The sequence below is a fragment of the Copidosoma floridanum genome, unplaced genomic scaffold, assembly GCF_036245765.1.
Source record: "Copidosoma floridanum isolate Cflo_tuat_1 unplaced genomic scaffold, Cflo_Japanese_pri ptg000001l, whole genome shotgun sequence".
NCBI classification, from domain to species: domain Eukaryota; kingdom Metazoa; phylum Arthropoda; class Insecta; order Hymenoptera; family Encyrtidae; genus Copidosoma; species Copidosoma floridanum.
The window spans coordinates 9,247,389-9,269,522 of NW_028321878.1; the positions used below are offsets into that span (position 1 = coordinate 9,247,389).

The 22,134-nt window shown below is 39.2% G+C and overlaps 1 protein-coding gene across 8 annotated transcripts; it reads left to right on the forward strand.

The window, feature by feature from the left end:
* Positions 1-918: 918 nt before the first annotated feature.
* Positions 919-21,765, forward strand: LOC106639766 (Nuclear receptor coactivator 6). Of its 8 annotated transcripts, none has more exons than XM_089592951.1 (16): positions 919-1,589; positions 6,314-6,454; positions 6,530-6,658; positions 6,834-7,000; positions 7,136-7,349; positions 7,435-8,531; positions 8,615-8,890; positions 8,973-9,536; positions 9,762-10,249; positions 10,333-10,829; positions 10,913-11,356; positions 11,550-11,954; positions 12,041-15,073; positions 15,654-15,780; positions 15,950-16,452; positions 17,791-21,765. In XM_089592951.1, exons 3-16 carry the CDS (start codon positions 6,532-6,534, stop codon positions 17,850-17,852), a joined length of 8,004 nt encoding a protein of 2,667 aa, XP_089449077.1. In that variant the 5' UTR covers positions 919-1,589; positions 6,314-6,454; positions 6,530-6,531; the 3' UTR covers positions 17,853-21,765. The 8 variants fall into 8 exon arrangements, with proteins under 8 accessions (XP_089449077.1, XP_089449108.1, XP_089449084.1 ...); XM_089592982.1 differs by having other exon boundaries at positions 12,041-14,920; XM_089592958.1 differs by having other exon boundaries at positions 10,916-11,356.
* Positions 21,766-22,134: the final 369 nt, after the last annotated feature.

The following is a 22,134-nucleotide window of genomic DNA, read 5'->3' on the forward strand; positions in this document are numbered from 1 at the left end:
AGTTTATTTTTTTAAATATCAATTGATGAAATTTTAGTTCGAATTTGTTTCAGAGATGATTCAGGACCAACGTAGTTGTACTTTTAGCATTATATAATTATTTAGATTGCTCATTAAATCTCTAATTTCATATGATAAGCCCATGAACAAAATTGTTAAGAAGGGTGAGTAAATTTTAAGACCTTGATTACAATTTTGAAACACGATAAGTAGCAACAATGTATGAAAAAGCTCTAGAAAAAGTCGTTCTCTCAGAGAGAAAAAGATATATCGTCTGAAGTATAACAGAATTTGAGTCCCATAGTCCGCAAGTAACGATTTTGTATGAGATGATCCAAGGAATAGAAGTAGCAACAACTAAGTGTGTGCACTCTGAAAACTGATTAGCATCGTCGTCGTCGGCAAACGAAGAGTATGACAATGATCACCATGCAAGCTGCAAGCCAGACGTTGACTTGTTGACTTACGGTTGTCGATTTAATTTTTGGGAACTCTGGAGAGCCTCTGAGCGTCGGAAATGGAGATCAAAATCGCCGTTAGGCGTCAGCACTAGTGCCATGAATAGGTAGTACGACACACCAAATCGTCCAAATCACTAATCACCTAATGCTTGAAAAATGAGAAGTGTTTTTGGCAGGAGCTCTATTATACTAAGGACAAGGAGTCACTATAAGGACTTTATGCACCTTATCCTTTGTCGTATGCCAAGGTTTATCTCAATATGTATGTACTTTATACCTATACTCTCTCCAGGTAGGCTCTCACATGGGGTATATATGTATACACACAAACTATACTTTTTACAATTGTACAGAAGAGCTATAGTGCAGTGCACTGTGTACATGTGTAGTGTGTGCACTGGTATGTGTGTACACTGTACAAAAGTATAGTGTGCCAGTGTGCCCCCCGCGCGATTGATTTGCGCATGTCAGTTGGTTACATTGCAAATGGCGGAATCTTGTTATTGTCCATGGCGTTTCGTGACTCGTCCGCAGCATCAGCAGCAGTTACTCCTCGTCGCCGACGTCCACGCCGTTGTCGTCGCAGCTGTAGCTCCTCGTCGTTGTTGATGTTGCTGTTGCTCCGCACCGCTATCCTGACGACGACGACGACGACGAGAGAGAGAGCGCGCGCGCCCGCTTTAAAAAGTTCAGTGCAGTAGTGCTCAGTACGCCGTGTCGCCGCCGCCACCGCCTCTCGCAGCCGCTGTACACCAGCCTGTGTAGTTGCGCGTAACCTGGCCATACTCTAGTGCGCGTGTTTTCTGTTTGTGTACCTACGTGTAGTGTATGTGTATCGTGTACAATAGCTGCTGTTGCCGCCGCCACAGGTCAAATTGGCAGTCGTGACGAGAAAAAGAGAGAGAGAGAGAGAGAGAGATAACGAAAAACTGAATATACAAGGAGATCCCGATTTTCTCTTTTTTTCTAATATTGTGCTCCGAACACTAAATACGAGGACATCTACCTGAGGCGCAAGCCTCCGTGGGACAAGAAAGCGATATGAACCCCGGCTGCTCCAGCAGCTATTGTCAAAGCTCGACGAGCAGCCAGCGGCCACTTTTCTGCTGCCGCTACACCCTCGACCCGGTAATAATAACAACATACAGCTTATAAACCCAGTAGATGCAGACGGTAGCATTTGAGTCCAACTGCCTGTCTGCATCCTGATCGCTTTGGCTCTTGTAGGTACCGACCAAGAGATCGGCGTGAGTGTGTTTACGGGCTCTCTAGGAGTCACCGTCATTACGATTGATCTAGTGCGCGTACGAGTGATCTATTAGATAAGTAGGTATTGTGCGTGTAATTTGTTTCATTGATCATTCGGTATTATCTGTGGCAACAGATTTGAAGTGTATGTATACCAATACTCGTGTATATAATATGTAACTAGCTGGTGGTGTGGCTACCTACTGCTGCTCATTTTAAGGCTGATGCCCCTGCCAATGTCCATACTGCATGCAGCAACCAAACCCCATCGGTCTTTCTGATCACGATTTTTGTGTGTAAATATAGCTTAGCTTTATCACATACATGTACAGTTTTTTAAAGAGGTAACCGGCTACTCGTGTCCGGATAATTGATCATCTATTTTGGCTCTGGTTCCCCGTGCATGTGTCCCCTAGGCTACCTCCAGGAGAAGAGCAGCAAAAGATGTATGTGTGTGCGTGCGTGCCTGCGTGCGCCTAGTGCTCTGCGCCCCGTGAGAGAGCGCGCGCGCTTCCTCGCCTCGCTCTGATCTCTACCTAGTGTACCCATACCTATGCATGTGTGCGTTTACTTGTATTTTTCACGTGTGGGTGTGTGTCCATGCGCGATTTTAGAGAGAGATGGATAGTGGACCCGCAGGAAAGGACCGTATCGTCTAGGTTTAGGTGTACGAACGTTTTCTCTATGTCATTCACGTCGTGGATCTACCCTGGGGTTCGTGTGAAAACAGGTTGTCGTAGATAGTACCTGTAATTCTGGAGTACTTAAATCCATATAGGAGATTCGTTCACCTTACAATCCAGGGACGGTCGGGGACGGTGTGAGCGAGTCGGAGACGAAAGTGAACAAGTGCTCTTCTCCGATCGTCCGCGATCGTCCCTGACCGTACGCGATGCGGAGTTGTACACGTTAGGTTAGATTAATGCTGTATGTAAACAATAGTTTGTAAATAAAGAAGTGCAAATACAAACAAGTTTGTTTACTTTTTGCATTAATCTAACCTAACGTGTACAACTGCGCATCGCGTACGGTCAGGGACGATCGCGGACGATCGGAGAAGAGCACTTGTTCACTTTCGTCTCCGACTCGCTCACACCGTCCCCGACCGTCCCTGGATTGTAAGGTGAACGAATCTAGGTACTCGGGATAATTCCCGACGAGCTGGCGACTTCTCGCCACTGTTGTTTTTTCCGCGCGTTCTCTCATTGGTATATTATTTATCCTCCCTCTATTCCTCGTGCACTCTTGCGCTCTCTATCCTCCTCTTAATTGGCTTTCCTATCGCACATTATGTGTACTATGCACACGTATTTATTACAACAAGGAAAAATTAAAATTAAAAGCCCGCGCAGTCAACTAATTATCCCCAATATCTTCTATTTTGGAGCGCGTGCTCCAAAACTTTGCGGGCCAAGTCTGTCCTTTACTCCTACACATATCATACCCTTATTTCTTTACTTATGGCATACCCTACCTTTAAATTTTGGAGCATCGGGAACAACAACAACAACAACAACAATTATAATAATAAAACAGAACATTAATTTCAGTTGGACCTAAAAATTGGCTCCTCCTGCAACTGATAACCGTCCTGGATTAAGTTGACGAAGGTAGTGATAAGTACTATATACGAAAACAGCGCGCACGAGACGGTCTTCACCTCCCCCCGACTTGTACAATGTATATGTATATACAGACAAGACAAAATGGTGGTCCCCTCCTCCTTTTCCTCCGCTTCCTACCCTCTCACCCGCAGTCCAGCCCCCCTGGCCCTGTCGACGACGGCGACAGAGACGCAACGGTGGCGGCGACGGCGCACGAGAGCTGTGCTATATATGCTCATCCGCGTGTACACGCGAGGTCGAGAGGAGCGGAGGGAGTCCCCGTGCGCGCGCACAATCCATCCCATAGTCGTCGTCGTCGTCGTCACACTTCTGCCCAGGAAGTCGTGACCCTTTAATCCACCTCCAGTGCGACCAGCTGTCCTGCTGTTGTTGTTGTTTCTGTTGTTATTGTTGTATGCCATACGCCTCGGATCTACATGACAGCTCGGTCTGGTGTGTACACGCGCAGCAGCTCTATCCCTCTTTTTTTCCCAGCTTTTCCTGGTGCCGATAACCTCGTTTGTTTGCTCTAGCTGTAGCTGTAATTTTCTCTCTCCCGTCTTCTTCTTCCCCCCGCTCTCTTTTTCTCTCCATATTGCTCCGAAATGAAACGGAGAGCAGCCGAGAGAGCTCAGCCACGCGCAACAGAGATGGAAAACGAAAAAAGCACACCAACACGCGTTTAAAGAACACAGATGTAGAAAATATGGAAAAAGAAAAAACGAAGTTTATGATAGGCGCTGAGAAAAACGAAGCTATAGAGATTATTCCGAGTATTCCGTCACTGTATGCTTTTCCAGATTTCCCGACGGACGGTCCCTTTTACGTTTTCCTTTTTTTTTTTTTTCTATCCTCGATGCGTACCAATTAAGAGAGAATACCTAAAACAAAACAAAAAATGAATACACGAAAGAGAGAACGAGTACGTGTGCAGTGCTCCCCTCGCCCCTCGAAAGAGCGAGAGAGGAGGCAACGACGATAACCTCTGAGCAAAAGTGCATCTCCTGGGGGAGGGAAATACAGAGGCTAGCACCTAGTAGATGCTTTTTTGCACTCAATATCGCGCGAGTAAAGGCTTTTCTTTTTTTTTTTTTTTTTTTTTTTTTACGAGCTTTCCGATTCAGCGTCCAGCAAGAAATTGGTGTATAAATGCTGAAACTTGCACTTAACTAATGTCATATTTTTACGAAATGAAAACTGAAGAAAAAACTAGCTTTACCGTAAGTAAGTATACGTAAACCCCACAGCGCGCAATTATTTTCCCTTAAAAGATGGGTCAAGACGTCAGGAGAACTGTATATTGTGCAGCCCGTTTGCTGCTTTTTCTCTCAAATTGTATCCTTGTAGGTGTACATACACGCGTCTTTTTCACCTGTCGGAGTTCGGAGTTGTGCGGCGCTCCAAAGTCAAAGATGCATATGTCGTTGTTGTTGTCGTCGTCATCGTTGTTGCAATAGGTAGCAGTATAGGTGATAAGTGCTCTCCCGAAGCCGTGCAATGTACCTAGATACGTTTTGCATGCATTGGTTTCGTAGATAGATTCATTTTTTATCTCTTCAGTAGCGCAGTTTCTTCTCTTGCGTTGTGTGTGTACATAAGTGTGTGTGCGTGTGTGTGTACCATGTATATTATGTGAGACGAGCTGCGTACAAGTATATGGTTGTATGGTGTGGTAGTTCAGTGTAGTTAGTTACTCTTGTTCAGATCAAGGGGAAGACACACGGATGCGTGCAGATTTTTTTGGAGTTTTCTGGCTTGTGTACACGGCTGTGTTTACACCAATGTCTTTCCTCTGACGATATGATCGATCGGTTGCATTTTGGAACAGATTTTTCGATCCCGGCTGGGTAGGTTTCAAGAAACCAAGCAGAGCGCTGTTACAGTTTTACTACTAAGTATAGATGGTTTGTTAACTGATGTTGAATTATTTCACGTGATTTTACGGCAGATCTTGTAAGTTTAAATTTAATAGAACCATTGATTAGAAAGTTGGTACCATCTTCGTTCAGTTATTAATGTATTTTGGAACAACGCTGCCAGTGTTCTACTGTAAATAGGTGTATAATCTATTGTAGAGGATCAGTTCATAAGATGCAGATTGATTATTTTTCAAATAAATAAAGTATTTCTCATTTTATATTACAATTAATTTGATTGTCAATGATGACAGATATTCTGTTTGTTACTCGATACTGTTTAGCAGTTTTTTTTATAGAGATCAAATATTTTTGTTCCTTCCTTCTGTTTTTCTTTTCAAAAATTAGCAGATTACAACTGAATTACCTCTTCAAGTAAAATTATAGCATCTTGTTACCTTATTATATTATTCATTTAGTATCGAAAATTCATAAGAATATAGTTTTTTTGCCTTAATCGTGATATAAAATATGTGATAAATTAAAGATTTTTACATAAGAAACTTTGAGGTTATGATTGATGAACTATCTGTTACCTTGTTGCCTACCAATCTTTACTTTAATAACTGAAAAGAAAAAAAATATTTAATTTTATATTTATTTATGGGATTGTAAAACAATTGAAATCTTTGCTTTGAAGGAATTACATATGTACCGAAAAATATATTCCAGAAAACAAAAACAAGTGCAATTGTAGTTGTTTTTTTTTTTTTAGTATTTAATTTGTTCACCTCAGCACGCATTATTTTATTGCTTTTGAAATAATTATTCTAAGCTTTTTCTAAAGCTTTTACATTTTTAATTCGGCATTTCGTTACATAACTATAAAATTATAAATTTCAATGAACTGACGCTCTGACTCTTTATTATAGTTATGGATTACAATTTTTTAAATACAATCTTACTTTTTAAATATAATTAATTGTATATTCAGAATTAGTTTCATAATCAAAATTCTCAAAGTTTATACAAGTAGTTATAAGCAACAAAATTAAATCATTCTAAATATTTTTCTATGTAGAGACAGTATAAATGGTCGAAAAAAAAACTAAAATGTAATATTCTGTTTCTTTGTCTTTTTCAGAAAAATAAGCTTCTAAGCAACATTTGCAGTGGAGAAACTTGTGGTATTCACTAATAGTCCAATTAAATTTCACAGTGAAAACATACGCTAGTACCTTTAAAAGTCCCCCAAACTACATAATAGTTATGTGATTGATTGTTGGTAAGGTGTTATTTTTTTATTCCATATATTTATCATTGACAAAGAAGTTGGTTTTTAATGAAATGGCTCTTCCAGAAATGGCGGCTGATAGTGATGGTGATTTAATTGAGACGGTGATAACTTGTGAAGGTGATATTGGAGATCCTGAATTTCCAGACAAGTTCCAAGTTATTGTAGATCATCTAAAGTCCCTTGTCTGCAAAGGTAAACACAGTTTGAAATCGAGTGATTTATGTTGCTTAGAAATATTATAACGTAAAATGGCGAGTTTTTCTGCAGGTAAAGAAAGTTCTTAGATCAATTAAATTTATTGAATATTAAAGACGATAAAAATTTTGTTCATTTTGCATTAATGACTATTTTTTTCAATTTTCAATAGGCGAGGGGCAAAAATTAAAAGTAAAAAAAGTAGAACCATGGAATTCGGTAAGGGTAACGTTCTCAATTCCCAAAGAAGCTGCTCTGAGGTTGCGCGAACTCGCAGCCCAGGGTTCTGCTACCCTTGCGCAACTTGGTATTCTCTCGGTACAAGTAGAAGGAGATCAGGTAACATTATTATCATGTCTCGTTTATTTCAAAATTTGTTTTATTAGTAAAATAAGTCCATACGTCTAATAAATAAATAAACAAATATCAAATTGATCGATTCCGAAGTATGTAACGTTAATCACGTACAAACAGGTAATCTCGTTGAGGATAGCTGGACGATATGGTGGCGAATCACAAGAAATCGTTTTACACTCGGGTCCAACCCAAGAAGGCGTTAGTAAATCCCAAAGTGATCTTGCAAGTAGTGCATCTACTGTGGACAGTAATGCTACTCCTGTGCCTGGGCCTAGTAATGCCTCCAACATCTCGTCAGCTCTGCGCAATGTTGCTCAACTTATCGCGACTGGTTAGATTACCTTCCTTAATAATCACTATTTATGTATAATGCATAACTGTTATTGTTTTCAACTCATTTGAGCATTTTATTGTAGCTGGTCCATCCTCGGAAAAATCGCCGCAATTTCGTTCGCCGAATGTTATTGCTCCAACGGATTGTGATCAAATTCCGCCCTTCCTTGCGAAAGCTGTCCAACAACCTAGTGCGTCGACGGCTGGTGTTTCTGGCAGTGTTGGAGCCCCGAGCTCTACTGCGATGCAACAAGTTGCTAGCGCGAGCGGCACATCATCAAGAACGAGTTACAACGGACCCTTTCCGTTTGCCAGTATGACCCACGCGGCTCAAGCGATACACAGTCGCGAGGCTTCTGGTGGAGTGAAAGGTTCGACAGCAACTGTACAGTCGTTCAAGCATCACAACCAGCCACCGCCACCATATCCAGCTGTAGGCAGTGCGCAGCAGGATGGCTTGGCAACAACGGTTAACCCATCGCCTCAAACAGCAGGCATGCATGTACAGCAACAAACAGTTGTCGGGCCCAGTCAGTACAAATCTCCGGGTGCCGTGGTCTCTAGTCCATCGCCGAACAGTTTGGCTGCGACTAACCCCGCAATAGGCACTGTCGGCAATCAAGTTGCGCTCTCAAGTCCGCTTCTGGTAAACTTATTACAGAACGACGGCACGAGCACTAGCTCACCTGGCGTTGTCCACGCCGCCGCTAGCCATCAACAAAAGATGTTGCCGCCTGCTGTGATAGATGGTTCAAACGCTGCAATGACAAATCGCATAAGGCCACAGAAAAAACCAACGGTTAGGAGAAAAGATCCTCTCACGTCAGTTTCACCGAATGCTTCGCCACCAAATAGTCTCGACTCGTTGAGGACAGAAGACCTCATTGTGTCGACAGCGGTGATCGCTGATATTGGTGGTCATGGGCCTTCGGCCTTTGCTCAGGTTAACGCCGCCTCGGTGGCTTCTACAGTGCCTCAACACCAGCTGCAGCAACAATTGCTGCAAAATCAGCAGTTGATGCAGTCACATACGGTAATGCCGGCTGCGATGCACACACAAGTACAAATACAGCAAAAGTTCCCAGTGAGGCAGGAGCTGGCTTACAAGCCAGCAGCCGTCACTCAACAACAAGTTCAGATTCAAGGCCAGTTGACCAGGTTTCCCGTTAATGGCCAACAGGTAATAAATAATAAGATTCCTGTTAACTTTGTTTCATTTTATATACATATAATTTAACTAGTTTTCATTTTTATGCAAAATAGTTACAATTGCTTGAATTCCAGGCAAGAACACACATGCAGCAAAGGCAGCAGTTGCTTTTGCAGCAACAGCAACAACAGTCACAAATTAGTCAGCAAGGCTTGTCTGGTCAGTCACTGTTAATACCTCAGCAACAACTAAGTTCGCCTCAGGTTATGCAAACGAATCCAATAAGCACTGGACAGCTTTTACAACAGCAACAACAGCAAATACTTCAAACTGGGCAAATAGGAGTTAATCAACAGCGATTAGCATTTATTGGAGCTCAGCAAGGCCGGGTATGATTTGTTTATAACAATATATTATTCTGCATTTCATTGGTAATTAGTAAATAATAAAAAAAATTGATAATTTTTATAGCCAGTGCAAGCTATCGGTAATCAATCATCGAATCAACAAACACCGCCGCCCTACCCACGTCAGCAACAATCACAACCACAAGTTCAGCAAACAACGCAATCTACGACTCAGCAAGTACTTTTGGGTCAACCTCAACAGCAGCATCAGCAGCAACAGCATCAGCAGCAGCAACAACAACTGAACCAGGCTGTGAACGTGCAGCAACAATTGCACCATAATCAATTGAAAAATATAAATGTGAACACAGGAGCATCTACCGATTTCCGCTACGGTCAAAGTCAAAATATACTTAGCAGAAACTATTCGGGAACAACAACTGTGACAAGTAGGTCACACGCCGCGGTTGCCGTGTCAAATATTAACACGGAAGCGAACGGGACTATGGTTAGCGCTACCGCCGTATGGAGCGCTCCGCAGAACGTTTCCATTCCGCAGGCTGCACCGATCAACAGTGCAGTGGCGGTGCAACGTAGCACGCCAGTCACTGCTACTGTGGCGACCACGACGCCCATCAGTCAGCCAGTTCCCGATGTCTTCGTTCAGAATAATGCTGATTTGTCCGTGGTAAGACTAGCTTTTATTTTATACAGAGTGCCTCGCAAATTTTTTAAACACTTTCCCCTACTCGCGTCATTGTACGGTGATACTTTGTATGGTTGATTTATTTTATATATCCTGGGAAATCGCATTTTGTAATTAACTAAAACGAATTTTACCCTTTTTATTGAAAGATTTAATATTTTTGAGAGTATCTAAAATAATAATCAAACTGATATACTTGCTCGACAGACTAAATCGACAAGTCACGAAAACTTATCAGCTTCGATGAAAGCAGCAACGTCAGCTCCGACCAAAGCCGCTTCGTCCACAGCCACGGAGACGAGAAATGAGTCTTCAAAAGTCGGGGATTCGGAATCCACCGGCGAACTCGAATACACGTCCTCAGGTAAACCACGGCAGTATCTCATTAACCCGCTCACAGGCCTGCTCGAGCCTATGCCCAGTGACACTTCAGATTCGGAACCTGAGAGTGCACTTGAGACGCAAGACAACTTTTTCTCGTTTCCCTCTCCGTTGAACGATCGCTCGAATTCGATATTTTCTGATGACGATGCGGACAGTAACTTTTCAAGAAGAAACGACACAACGAACACTGATCAGTCAGACTCGGAAAATACAGCCAAGTCCACAGCAAGCGAGGGCAGTCTTAAACACAATAGACTCAAGTCCAGTAGGGACACAAACAGTCCCATGCCAACGGAAAAGATTAAACTTAGGTAAAGCATAGTAATAGTTCTACTTCGATATCTTAATGCTCAATATTCAAAATAATTCTTACCGCGTTTTCCTTTATGAACAGGCTTAAGTTGGAAAAGTCAGAGCCTGTCACTCCAGCATACAAGGTGGAGCATGTCTCTATTGTGAACACACAGCCGGCGCGTAAAGCTGAAAAAACAAGTATGAATAAGTTGTTGAGTAGCACTTTAGGAGGCACCAATAGCAGCATTTGTCCGTCGAGTAGTGCTAGTGTTGCCTCAGCAGGCATTACAACCATGAACACACTCGTAGGTACGACTGTCGCGACAACGCCAGTGAGCTTAGGTAGTGGTGGTAACGTTGGACCCAGTGGTGGTTCGACACCTACGAGCGAAGAGCCAAGAGTGCCTCCATTGCACATATCGCTGCGTGGTCGTAACGCTTCGGTAGTGCAAATTGGTAAAAAAGAGAAAAAATTGCTTAAAGATTCTGAGTCGGGAGATTTGACTGGTATCAAAAAACGCGGAAAACTGAAAAAAATGAAGGATTCGATCGACGGCAATAAGCTCTTGCAAAAGAAGTCGTTTAATATGTTTATGGGTAAGGAAATATTTATTTGAAAACAAATTGTATACAAAAAAAAAAAATTGCCATTTACGTTACGTACAATTATCAACTTTTAGCAGGTGCAGCGTCTGCCTCGAAATTGCCTTTGTCAAACTCCACTGTGTTGAATAGTGCTAATTCCCTTGTAAAAATGAACAATACGCTGCAAAATGTCATGACCAAATCTAATGCCTTAAAACAAGACAGTAACAGCAATAGCAGTAGTAGTAGTAGTAGCAGCAGCAGCAGCAGTGGTGGCAATGGTTCACCTATGGAAATGGCGACGGCGCCGCGCTTACAGCAGCAGCACCAGCATCAGACGACTGCTACGACGACAAAACAATCGTTGAGCAAAGTCGTTGCCGGCAGCGACGTTGATGATTTGCCGCTAAACAGTAGGATACCCTCTCCACTCAAACACAAGACCTCGTCCATTTTAAACCAGCAACAGTCGGCGATGCAGCAGGTTTCTGGCGAGACTGAACTGTCCAACCATACGAGTGAACATAAAATTGGTGGAGGTAAATCTTCCTAATTTAATACATTTTTTACAAATAAATTAAGTACATTTAAAAGTTCTAACATCCATCATCTCGGATTATTAAACGATTGTTACGTAATCATTAAGTAGATGTCATTATGATTTGGCTCAAAACATTTTACATGATAATTTTACTATCAGTCCCATCATTAATCGAGTAAATAAAATTTCAGGTAAAACAAAAAGAAGAGATTCGAAAAAGAAGTCGGAGTCGAGCGAGAGTCTGCATCGTGAGCAGAATCTGATGACGGGTGGTCGTATACTTGATAATCAGGCCAAGTGGCGCAAACTGGGCTACAAAGGTGGCGACGCCGTCGCGGCAGTACAGACTGCAAAGAAAACAGTCGAAAATTTAACGACGCCAGTAACTACGACAATGTCGAGTAATGATTTCAAGAGGACAGGTGAAATCAGACGGATCTGTGATAACGATACAAGTGCTGGTCGATCTGCAGTAGATAAGACCATCTGTCTTTTGAGCACCAAGCTGCCCGAACCAAATGGCATCAGAAAAGACCTAGTTAATCAAGAGAAGAGAACTAGGCTCAGCTTGGATGAGAAATATCTGCACCTGTCAGGTATATTTCATCACATCACTTAAATATCATTCAAAAATATGAAAAAAGTTTTTTTTTTAAATATTTATCATTTAATTTTTTTACAGAATCTCAAAGTGTTGAGACATCGCAATCATCGAACCAGAAAACGACTCTAGATTCTGTGTCGCAACAACAGCAGTTACAGCACCAAAAGACCGTAACGTTATCCAGCATAAAGTTGACTGGAAGCAAAACCACTATCTCCAATTCGTCGCTTGATAACGATATTGGCAGAAGCAGTTCAGTGTCACCAAAGATTTCAAACTTACTGACCCAAGCTAATAATTCGAGCTTGGATAGTAACATTTTGTCTTCAACAACAAAGACTGCTGTCTCGAGCCTCGTGGAAACCGGTCTGTCCACTAAAACTAATCTGGTGAACGAAACTACGAGAACAGTATCCACTCCGACAGCGTTGGTAAATAAGCCTTTATCGAAAACAGAACTCGAGGTTAAATTGGGTCAGAGCATGAAGTTGAAAAATCATGCCTTATCTGGAGCAGCGGCTAAAAATGAACTCAACAGGTTATCAAGCGCAGCTGCATTGCAGGCCAAAAAACTCGTTCCTAATCACCATCCGCTCGTCATTAGCAAACAAAGTAGTATTGTACCGATCAGTAAAGTTGAGACGACGGTACAGCACGCGACTTTGCTCAAGAGCAATCCTATCGAAAAACTGACGGACGAGCAGGCGATCAAATCACAACAACAGATAGATCAGCTGCCAACGACGATAGAACAGCTGGTCAGTAACAAACCGGTTTTGCCGATAGGCGACATTAACGTCTCTGAGGCTAAAGTCAAGCAAAAGCTTCTCGAAAATCCAACCGTCCTGACAACTCCGATTGGTCTGAGTGGTGGTATACTTGACGCGAATGCCAACAACGCTGGTGCCAACAACAGTGCAAGCAATGCTGCTGGAGAGGACAGTGGTATAGAGTCCATGGATGCACTATCAGAAAAGTCACCTAATCAGGGTGAGTCTCCGCTACACAGGCCCGCTGCTGCCCAGGACTCCGTCACGACGTCGTCTATCAAGAGTAGTGCTCAAGCTCACATAGAGACACCCCCGCCTCCGCAACAGCTGACAATTGACAACAAGAACCACGTGCCTTCCCCAACAGTTAGTAGCAGTAGTATTGATATGTGTTCAATTTCGCGGAGTAGTGTTTCTGAGAAGCAGCAACAGCTTGATTCGGTTCAGAGCAGCTTTGAGAGTCATCTGAACGCCGAAGTGTTGGAAAAAGAGCTTGCCGCGATTTCGTCTTCTATTGCGCCTGATACGACGGTAAATAGGCTGGAAGAAAGAAAGGAGCAGCCAGAAAAAGAAAACAGTCTTGTAGATACTGCGCCAATGACATTGACGGCTAAAGTGAAAGACGACGAGACGATTAAGTGCGCGATAGACTCCAAAGAATCACCGTCCTCGTCTAGTGTTGTGGACGTTTGCGTTAAGAACGAGTCACCAAAAACTAAGCCCAAAAACGCGAGTGATAATTCGTGCGTGAATCAGACTAGTGCTAGTGTTGGTGCCGTCAAGTCCGAGACGACAGGACCGTCAATGACGACGACGACGACGACGACGACAAAAAACGTTGTTCATGTTGAGAGTAGTGCCGACGTCGCTCCGGTTGTAGTGGACGAGAATAAGTCTCTAGCTGTCGATGATAGTTTAAGTAGGTTAAGCGCCGAGGAGAGTTCGCAACAACCACCTCAAGCGCAAAGTAACAATAATTCTAGTGGTAATAATAACAATAATATTAATAATAACGGTGTGCCTATAATGCAAAATCACGTGGGGTATGGTGAAGTGAAAGTGGAAAAAATTGAAACAAGTGCCGATCTCGATGTGACTTCTAGCTTGATTTTGACTCCAAAGCTTGAAGTTAGATCAGCGCTTGAACTGAAACTTGTGCCCAAAATTGAACCCAAAATTGAACCCAAAATTGAATCAAAAATTGAACCCAAAATTAAAGTGAAAGAGGAAGAACCCGTATTTGATGATACGAGGCAACAACAGCAGACCAAACAGGAAGTAAAGGGAGTGACAAGCGCGTTACCCAAGTCCGAGTTAGTAGCTGTAGATCAAAGCCAAAAATCAAATGTACAAAGCCAACAGCAATCGAGCAGCCGGGACTTGGTGAATCCACAAAAGGTCAAGGACGATCTCGCAAAAAGAGTAGCAATGCCAAGTGACACCAGCAGCAGTAGTAGTAATAATAGTGTCAGCAGTAACATAACAATCTGCGATCTGAACGTCCAGTCACCGCTGGGTGACGATCCTCAACCGATCCGCATCACGCCGCCTCTGTACACGTACTCAAATCCTGTGGTGCTTCAGCGCGACGATACACCGAGCCCGGCTGGACCTCAAACTCCTACGGAGGCCGAGTCCGCTGAATCAGCAATGATCGTCGCGGCTGAGCATCTGCGGCGCAAGCGACGCCGTAAGCAGGAGCTCGAATTCCAACAGGACTTGATCTGTATCGATGACGATGTCACCGAGACGCTAACTGCGGCTCCACAATTCAACAGCGAAAGTTATGGAGCCAAGCAGCAGGTTACCACAACTGACAAGTCACTGCTGGAACAACTGTTAACGGAACAACATACACCCAATAGTGACTCATCTCTGTCCGGAGGTGTGGAAAAGCGGCGCACCAGGTCGCAAAAGTCGGGCCTGAATAGTCCGGATGTCAAAGCAGCCAAGTGTACGGGCCCTCAGGAAAGGCGAAGCATCTCACCATACTCGAAGGCTGGACCAACAAAGCTGAGCGTCACGGGCAGTGCCACCAACACGAAGCTGTCAGCTGGGACGACGACCAATGTGACGCTCGCAAGCACTGGAGTCCATCCACCACTCAGAACTACTGGCAAGCGCAAAAGACAGGAGAGCGAGAGCAGCGTTGCATCGAATAACGAGGAACAGCAACAGCCAAGGCCAGGTAAACGGAAATGCTCGGAGAATGCTGCTGGACTTATTAAGGCTTGCATGGGCGTAGATGAGAGCTCTGGTGGTCCTGTTAAAAGACAACTCGTCACTGGCAAGGATGATTCGTCCAAGAAAAGCATCAACATGTTGTCCAAGAGCAAAAAAGGTGTCTATTATAAAAATAAAGACGTGAGCGATTAGGGCCTTTAGTAGTGCACAGTTAAATAAAGCCAATAATGCACGGGATTGAAAACCGGATGTATTTTGAACTATATCAGTTATCATCTTTTTTTTTTTTCTCACTTTTATAAGTTGTAGAAAAAAAAGCGTTGATTTATTTACTGTGTGCGATTTTTTAACTTGAATTTAAGTCACATTTCTAGAGCCTCATTTAACAATAAGTATTTCTATGATAAATTACAACTACAAATACTTGCTCTTTTACAAAAAAAATTAGAAAACATATATGTAAATTAAATGCGGAAATTTGAAGGACATGTTGACCAAGCCAGAATCTAAAAAGTTGATCTTACAGAAAAAGGACCTGTAAACTTATCTTGATGTTGTGTATTTTTATATACTTTGATATTGTACTGTATTTTAGAAAGTTTTAGATTTGTGTGTCAAATATCTTTATGAATTTATTATTTTGGTATCTTAGATTGGTGTGACTTTTCCTTTAAGTTCTTATCATTCTTCATTTATAATACTAATGCCGATATATATATTTGTGTAAATTTTTTTAGCTCCAGGACCCTTGCTCGTAGACATAGAATCGTCAGATGATGAACTCGTGGCAGATATTTCCAGCAAAGCAAAAATCCGAGTAACAGAAGATATTATCACTGGATTACCAAAACCCAAAGACCAAAAGTATGTATTTCATGAAAATATTAAAAATTTAAATCTAAACGATAATTTTCTTTGTCAGCAAATAAGCGTAATAAATTTTTAATTTTACAAAGCTCTTTAGCATCAGCATTATTAAACATGACCGTATTTATTTTAAGTATTCGTGTAGTAACGGAACACGAAATTCCAGGAGCAGCTCTAGCGCAACAGCGTCGATCGGTCAGCTGCACTCGGGCCTCTCGAACTACAACTCGGGCAACAGCCGAGCGCAGCGCGAAAGCCGTCAGCTTACGACCAAACAGCTCCACCATCACCAACAGCAGCAGCAGCAGCAGCACCACCACCACCAACAGCAGCAACAGCAGCAACATCAAAGCCAACAGCAGCAGCAGCATGTCCAGCAACAGCAACAGTCGAGCACGACGGCGGGTAGCCACAACAGCAGCAGCAGTGGCGGCGGGGGCGGGGGTAGTGGCGGCAGCGGGCCGACGTTCGTAAAGGAGAGGCTACGTGGTATCTCGGTCTCAAGCAACGAGTCCCTAGGCGAGGTGATGGTGACGACGGTCACGTCGACGAGGCGCTCGGTACGTCAAAATACTGCCTCCCCGCTTGCAACTCCCGCCGGTAATACGAGAGGTGCCTCTCGCTCCCTCGAAGACGTCAATCGGAGGAAGACCAGGAGCGGAGCTGCTGGTGAGTAAGCCAACCTAGTCTTACCGACTATGGGGCACAGGCCAAATCGAAAATTAAGAAAACTAGAGCACCCAGTGCTGTATATGTCATTTGGTAGGAGGTTGCTCAAAGATCCTGTTTTTCAAATAGAATCACTTCTTGCTAATGACACGTATACTCTGAACTGTTCTATTCGTTATTTTCCGTGGAAATGTGTAATACTGCTGTGATATATGTGCATTTAAAAGTCAAGTGCTATGATTTAAGTATAGTTTTGTGAACGTATGCGAGGGTATGTGAATCTCATCTGCTGCCGATTTATTTTAATTTAAAATCATTAGATTGGTAAGAAATTATATAAATATACAGAATTGTAAATACTATCGACAATCAATGAAATGCGTAGCTATTTTTAAAATAACTATGTGGAATTCGATCTAGATTTTGTTATGCTAACACAATTTTTTTATAAGCAACTTGTACATATTTAAGAGTATTGGCTAAATAATGATGAAAAATTTAAAACATCTTTAAGGAAAGATGTGGCAGCAGCGAAATTTTACGTCCCTCACAAAGCAATATTCATGCGTATCGAGATTTCATCATTTAAATATGCATATTTATTAAGAATACAGGCAAATGAAATTTAGAAAAGTACGTTGTACGCGTTTTCATGTGTAAATAATTTATATAAATTTATATATATATATATCCATCATTGCTTGGCGAAATTTTTAAAAGTTAAAATTTTGTTTCCATGTGTTTAATATATATACACAAAAATATGGTTTTTTAATTAGCTGAAAAAAGAGTTCACGATATATTATATGCTTATATTATCAATCTTGACAGAAATAAATCAAAAATTAAAAATATATACCTATATTTATATATTTGTTTTAAGTTTTTAATTTTATCTGAGTTTATGTAAAGTAGCTTGTATCGAGGTCGTGTATACAGTAATATTTCATTTGTACAAAGGAATCGAATACTATCCGATTATAATATAAAAATGTAAAATATTTTTTTCAACTTCAAATATAATCTTAAAACAAATATCTTGGTGGGATTGTTTTGTAAAAATTTCGTCAGTCTGTGTTTTTTGAACCAATTATGATTACTGTCATCTTCACCTCATAATACATATCATCACAACTCTTCACCTACATAAGTGCAAACGAAGGCAATGTGTCCAAAAAATGTTGGTACATTGAGCATGACGATGCTAAAAGATCAATTTAAATCCAAGAATAATACATTCCATCACGCATGCACACGCTTATATTTAGTGAAATAGCGTAAAGAAAAAAAAAGAAAAAGAAAAAAAAACTAGCTCGTACAGCGTAAACGATTTTTTAGTGAACGCTGCCGAGCAGGCAGAGCAAGCCAAGAGGCGGCGAATATCGCGTGAAAACAAATGACCTTCGGAAAGTGACCTTGACAGCGATTAGCTAGGGTCGCTCGTCAAGGCCAAGCTTTTCGGTTTGGTTGACTCGCCCACAATCAATGACTACGCCCTCACCCTGTGGCTGGACTCCACCTGGTGATCACCTCAACCCTTACGTCGTCTTCGTCATCGTCACCGTCTTCATGTAGAGTAACAGAGAACCTCGATTGTCGAGGCTACATTTTAATGAAAAACAGATGTTGCAAAGCTGCTTTATGGACCTTTTTTCCCCATGAATATGTTGATCGAACCATGCCCCGCCGTTCCAGTGATTTTATTACATAATTTCCCTTAGTTTATTTATTAAATAAGACGCGATGTTAAATTATACTATATGCGCTAAGATCGTACGTTTCAAATTTCTACAAAAAATCTTAACTGGTCAGTTCTACATGATTTTATCACCATGTAATGGTGATAATCTTTCATTTATTTTTAAATTTTGAAGCTTCTTTTACTTATCACAACTCACTTTTTATAAAAACTCATAGTAGCTTATGGATTATAATATCAAACCAAAGTGGTTCTGTCATAAAGTTCGTTGTTGTAAACTGTCCAAAGATGAATTCAATTTTTCTAATGAAACGAAACTAATCTAACAAAATCAAAACTTTCGTCTGGTATGAAAAATGAACAAATTTTTTTTTTTAACAGTTTTCAATGATGTTTTTATGGTGGTAAAAGAAGATCGAATCCAATATAATTTGACTGCTAAATTTGTAACTGCCCTATAACTAGTGTAGATTTAATTTTGTAAATTATTCATGACAAAATTAAGCAAAAAAAACGTTTTTAACAAAGGTAAAAATAAGATCGACTATAGTAGGGTCGACGGATAGACTTTGTATAGCTACCAATGTTATTTATTTTACATTATTTTCCCTAATGGTTTCAATCAATTCAAGATTATCAAATTTCAAACTATTTTCGTAGTTATGACAAACATTAAAATATTTCCACGCGAAAAGCATCGTACATTGTATACATTTTTTGAAAGACAAATATTTTTTATATTCTACATGAATAAAATATTTTTAATTAAATGTGATCTTGCGCAGAGTCTATAAATTAAAAAAAAAAAATAATAATAATACTAATATAAATTAATAGAGTATTTGAATACAAAGAACTGTAAATTAATTATTTTTTATTTATGAAATGATGAAAGCAAAATTAAAAAAATGTTGATAAGTCATACTTAAACTTAACAGAGATAAATATGAAAAGAATAAATTGTAACTATAATAATCAATGAGCATGTTTGTAAAAAGTAAGAACGAAATACGTTTGAAAAATCAATTATATTTTGTAAATAAACTATCATGAAGGTAGAAGAGGCACTTTTTTATTGTAAATATTAAGTCCATTTGGAATTTTTGTGAAATCGTGACTCATACCGTTTCAGTTGTAAGCCGTGTAGCTTTACCATCATTGGACTATTACCTCATTAATTATTGGATATTACTGTTTCTATATGATTACCAACTCTTATTGTCGATAAAACTTATGTAATTAAATAAGATCATAGATATTCTCCTTTCTCAGATATTTTTATCGATTTACTAAAAAAAATTACATACGAAGGTGATAATAAATACGCGTTTTTTGATGTCGATATCAAGAAAGTAAGAGCTCTTTTTCAGTAGTTCATATTTCTCATGATTTTTGATTTTTCTTTTTTCTATCTCATCTTGTATGTTTTTAGTGACTTTTTTTTCATCGCTTCAAGTTTCGTTCGCAATCGTTAACACACCATGTACATGTAATTTTTTATATTGGTTAATTATAAATGTGCGTTTTGTTATCATTTAAAAATTTTTTGTCACTCTGATCATATAGTATTTATTTATAAAATGTAAATTTGATTTAATGAAGACTATAATCGTTGCTATTACAAAAATACATATGAATCATGTATTTTCTTATTTAAGGAAAAATAAGTAATGATAATGTCGAAAATAAATCCAAAATTATATATTATATTTTTTTTTTAGAAAAACTGTTAAAAAATTTTGTTCTTTAATTAAAAATTTGTTTACATTTACAAAGAAAAACAATATATTTGTTGAATTATTTTTAAGTCTATATTTATTTTTTTGCAACAAGTAAATTTTTCCCTAATTAAGAACATAATATGTAAAATTGATATCAATTGTTATAACAATCGTTTGGTATATTTATTATTCCTTTTTTATATATATATATATATTTTATGACTTCGATTCAGCCTTTAATTAACGGCAGTCTGATTCAAAGCCATGCTCTGAACTTCAATCTTCTTTTTCCTCTGTTTATTTTTTCCCTTTCATATTTTGCTAGTTCGTACTTTAAATTACATAGTGCAACATTTAAATTATTACATAGAGGTAAACTCACGTTTTTGACGGATATAATTGTGCCCGCTACCTTTGTTTGTAAATAATAACATACTTTATTATTCACCTGAAAGGGCTGGTAACGCAAATAAAAACTGTATATATTGTGAAAAATAGAAATATTCAAACGCCAGAGAGTTGGTTTAGCGAGGATATAAGGCGAAAGTAAAGTTACATTGATTTATACTCTACATTGTGATGGGATTAAGTGTAATGTAAAATCTAGTTGCTAGATCTGCGTGAAAGAGACGTACAAGAACTTTCTTACTTCTTAAATAAAATTAAAAATAACGTGATAGAATATTCTATCACGATTGAAGATAATACGCGAAAGAATCGTAATTTTTCTCGATTGTTGTAAAATATTTCTGTCGACACATAGTTAGATAGGCTAGGCATTATTACGTTGTAATTTTATCGTCATTAAGTTTACATATTTGTATAAAAGAAAATTAATAAATAAATATAAAGAAGAATTTAAACTTCGTATGTACATATTGGTACTTGAAATAAATAGTGTAAGAAAATCTTATGCATCCTTGGTATAACATTAAAGGGCTTTTGAAGCAGTTATTTATAAGATTGTATATGTTCAAAGCAAAATAAATATAATGATTGTATTGGGAGAAGAAAATAATGAGAGAAAATTCGCGTGCTTAGATTTTACGAATCGATAAACCGATCTCTCTTTTTCTCTATGCGGGTACTTGTATGATAATCGTGTTGAAAAGTTTAAAATAACCATATGCAAAGTTAAAACAAAGCCTTGTATATTCTCGTCGTGAATGCAAGACAAAATTCTTTGTAAAAAAAAAGAGCGAATTTATATATGAAAATACGAAAAATTTTCTGTGTATAAGCAGTACGATTGCGACGCTAAGGTAAAAAAAAAAAAAAAAAAAAAAAATAGAAGTTCTTTCTTCTGCTTGAAAGATAACGTGGGTGTCAAGTGCAAATTTCCTTCACGAGCCCCTTAATTTTATATTGGTAATATATATAAATAAAAGATACCCGATCGTATATATGTATAAGAAGAGTATAGAGAATAAAGAAAACGAGGCGCTTTTCAAAGGCATTGAAGTTGCGCCCTTCACTGCTTTTGAAACCTCGCTCCGCTAACCGATATATGAAACATTTGTATTTTTAGTATTCGATTATTAAAACATTATAAATAGAAGCGACGATATAGGAGAGAAAAGAAAACCGATTAATAATAATAATCCGACGTGGATGTAATTATGTAAACAAGAAAAAATAAAAATACTAGATAACATATTATTATATTTGTAGAAAAGACATGAAATCGAGCACGTGAGAAAAAAAATTGCGCTTCAATTATAAAGAAAAAAAAAAAAAAAAATTACAATTATATCATTACCTATTATTACACAAAATGAATACACAGCATAGTAATTTGCTAATTGTACCTTTTAATAATTACTGTAGACAACAGATGAAGGTTTTTTCTTGTTATTAATTATTAATTACCATAGACCTACCAGAAAATGAAAGTGTTATAAAAAAAAATCATACAACCTGTGTTTAAATTTATTAATCCTTTCCAATACCACTGCTTACAGAAGAATATTTTTTAACCATTCACAACATTAAGTCAATCATTTTCGTTTAATTTTGTTATTTTTTATTTTTTATTTTTTAATGCAGATTTTCTGAAAAGAATAACTTCAGTTAAAAGCGTTTGATTTTTTAAATTCAATTCCATAAGTAAATACTTACCGTTCAGTTGACACGCCTTCGCGTACCATTTTTCTTTCACCAAAAAAAAAAAAAAAAAAAAACAATTTGAAATGATAAATAAAATAATTAAACAAATCATAAAAATAATGAAATGATCGATGCAACACTAAGTTATAATATGTA

Coding starts and splice junctions, on each gene's coding strand:
- LOC106639766 (XM_089592951.1), top strand. CDS start 6,532: ATGGCGGCTGATAGTGATGGTGATTTAATTGAGACGGTGATAACTTGT. Junction 11,357..11,549: donor TGAACATAAAATTGGTGGAG/GTAAATCTTCCT, acceptor ATAAAATTTCAG/GTAAAACAAAAAGAAGAGAT. Junction 15,781..15,949: donor CCAAAACCCAAAGACCAAAA/GTATGTATTTCA, acceptor ACGAAATTCCAG/GAGCAGCTCTAGCGCAACAG.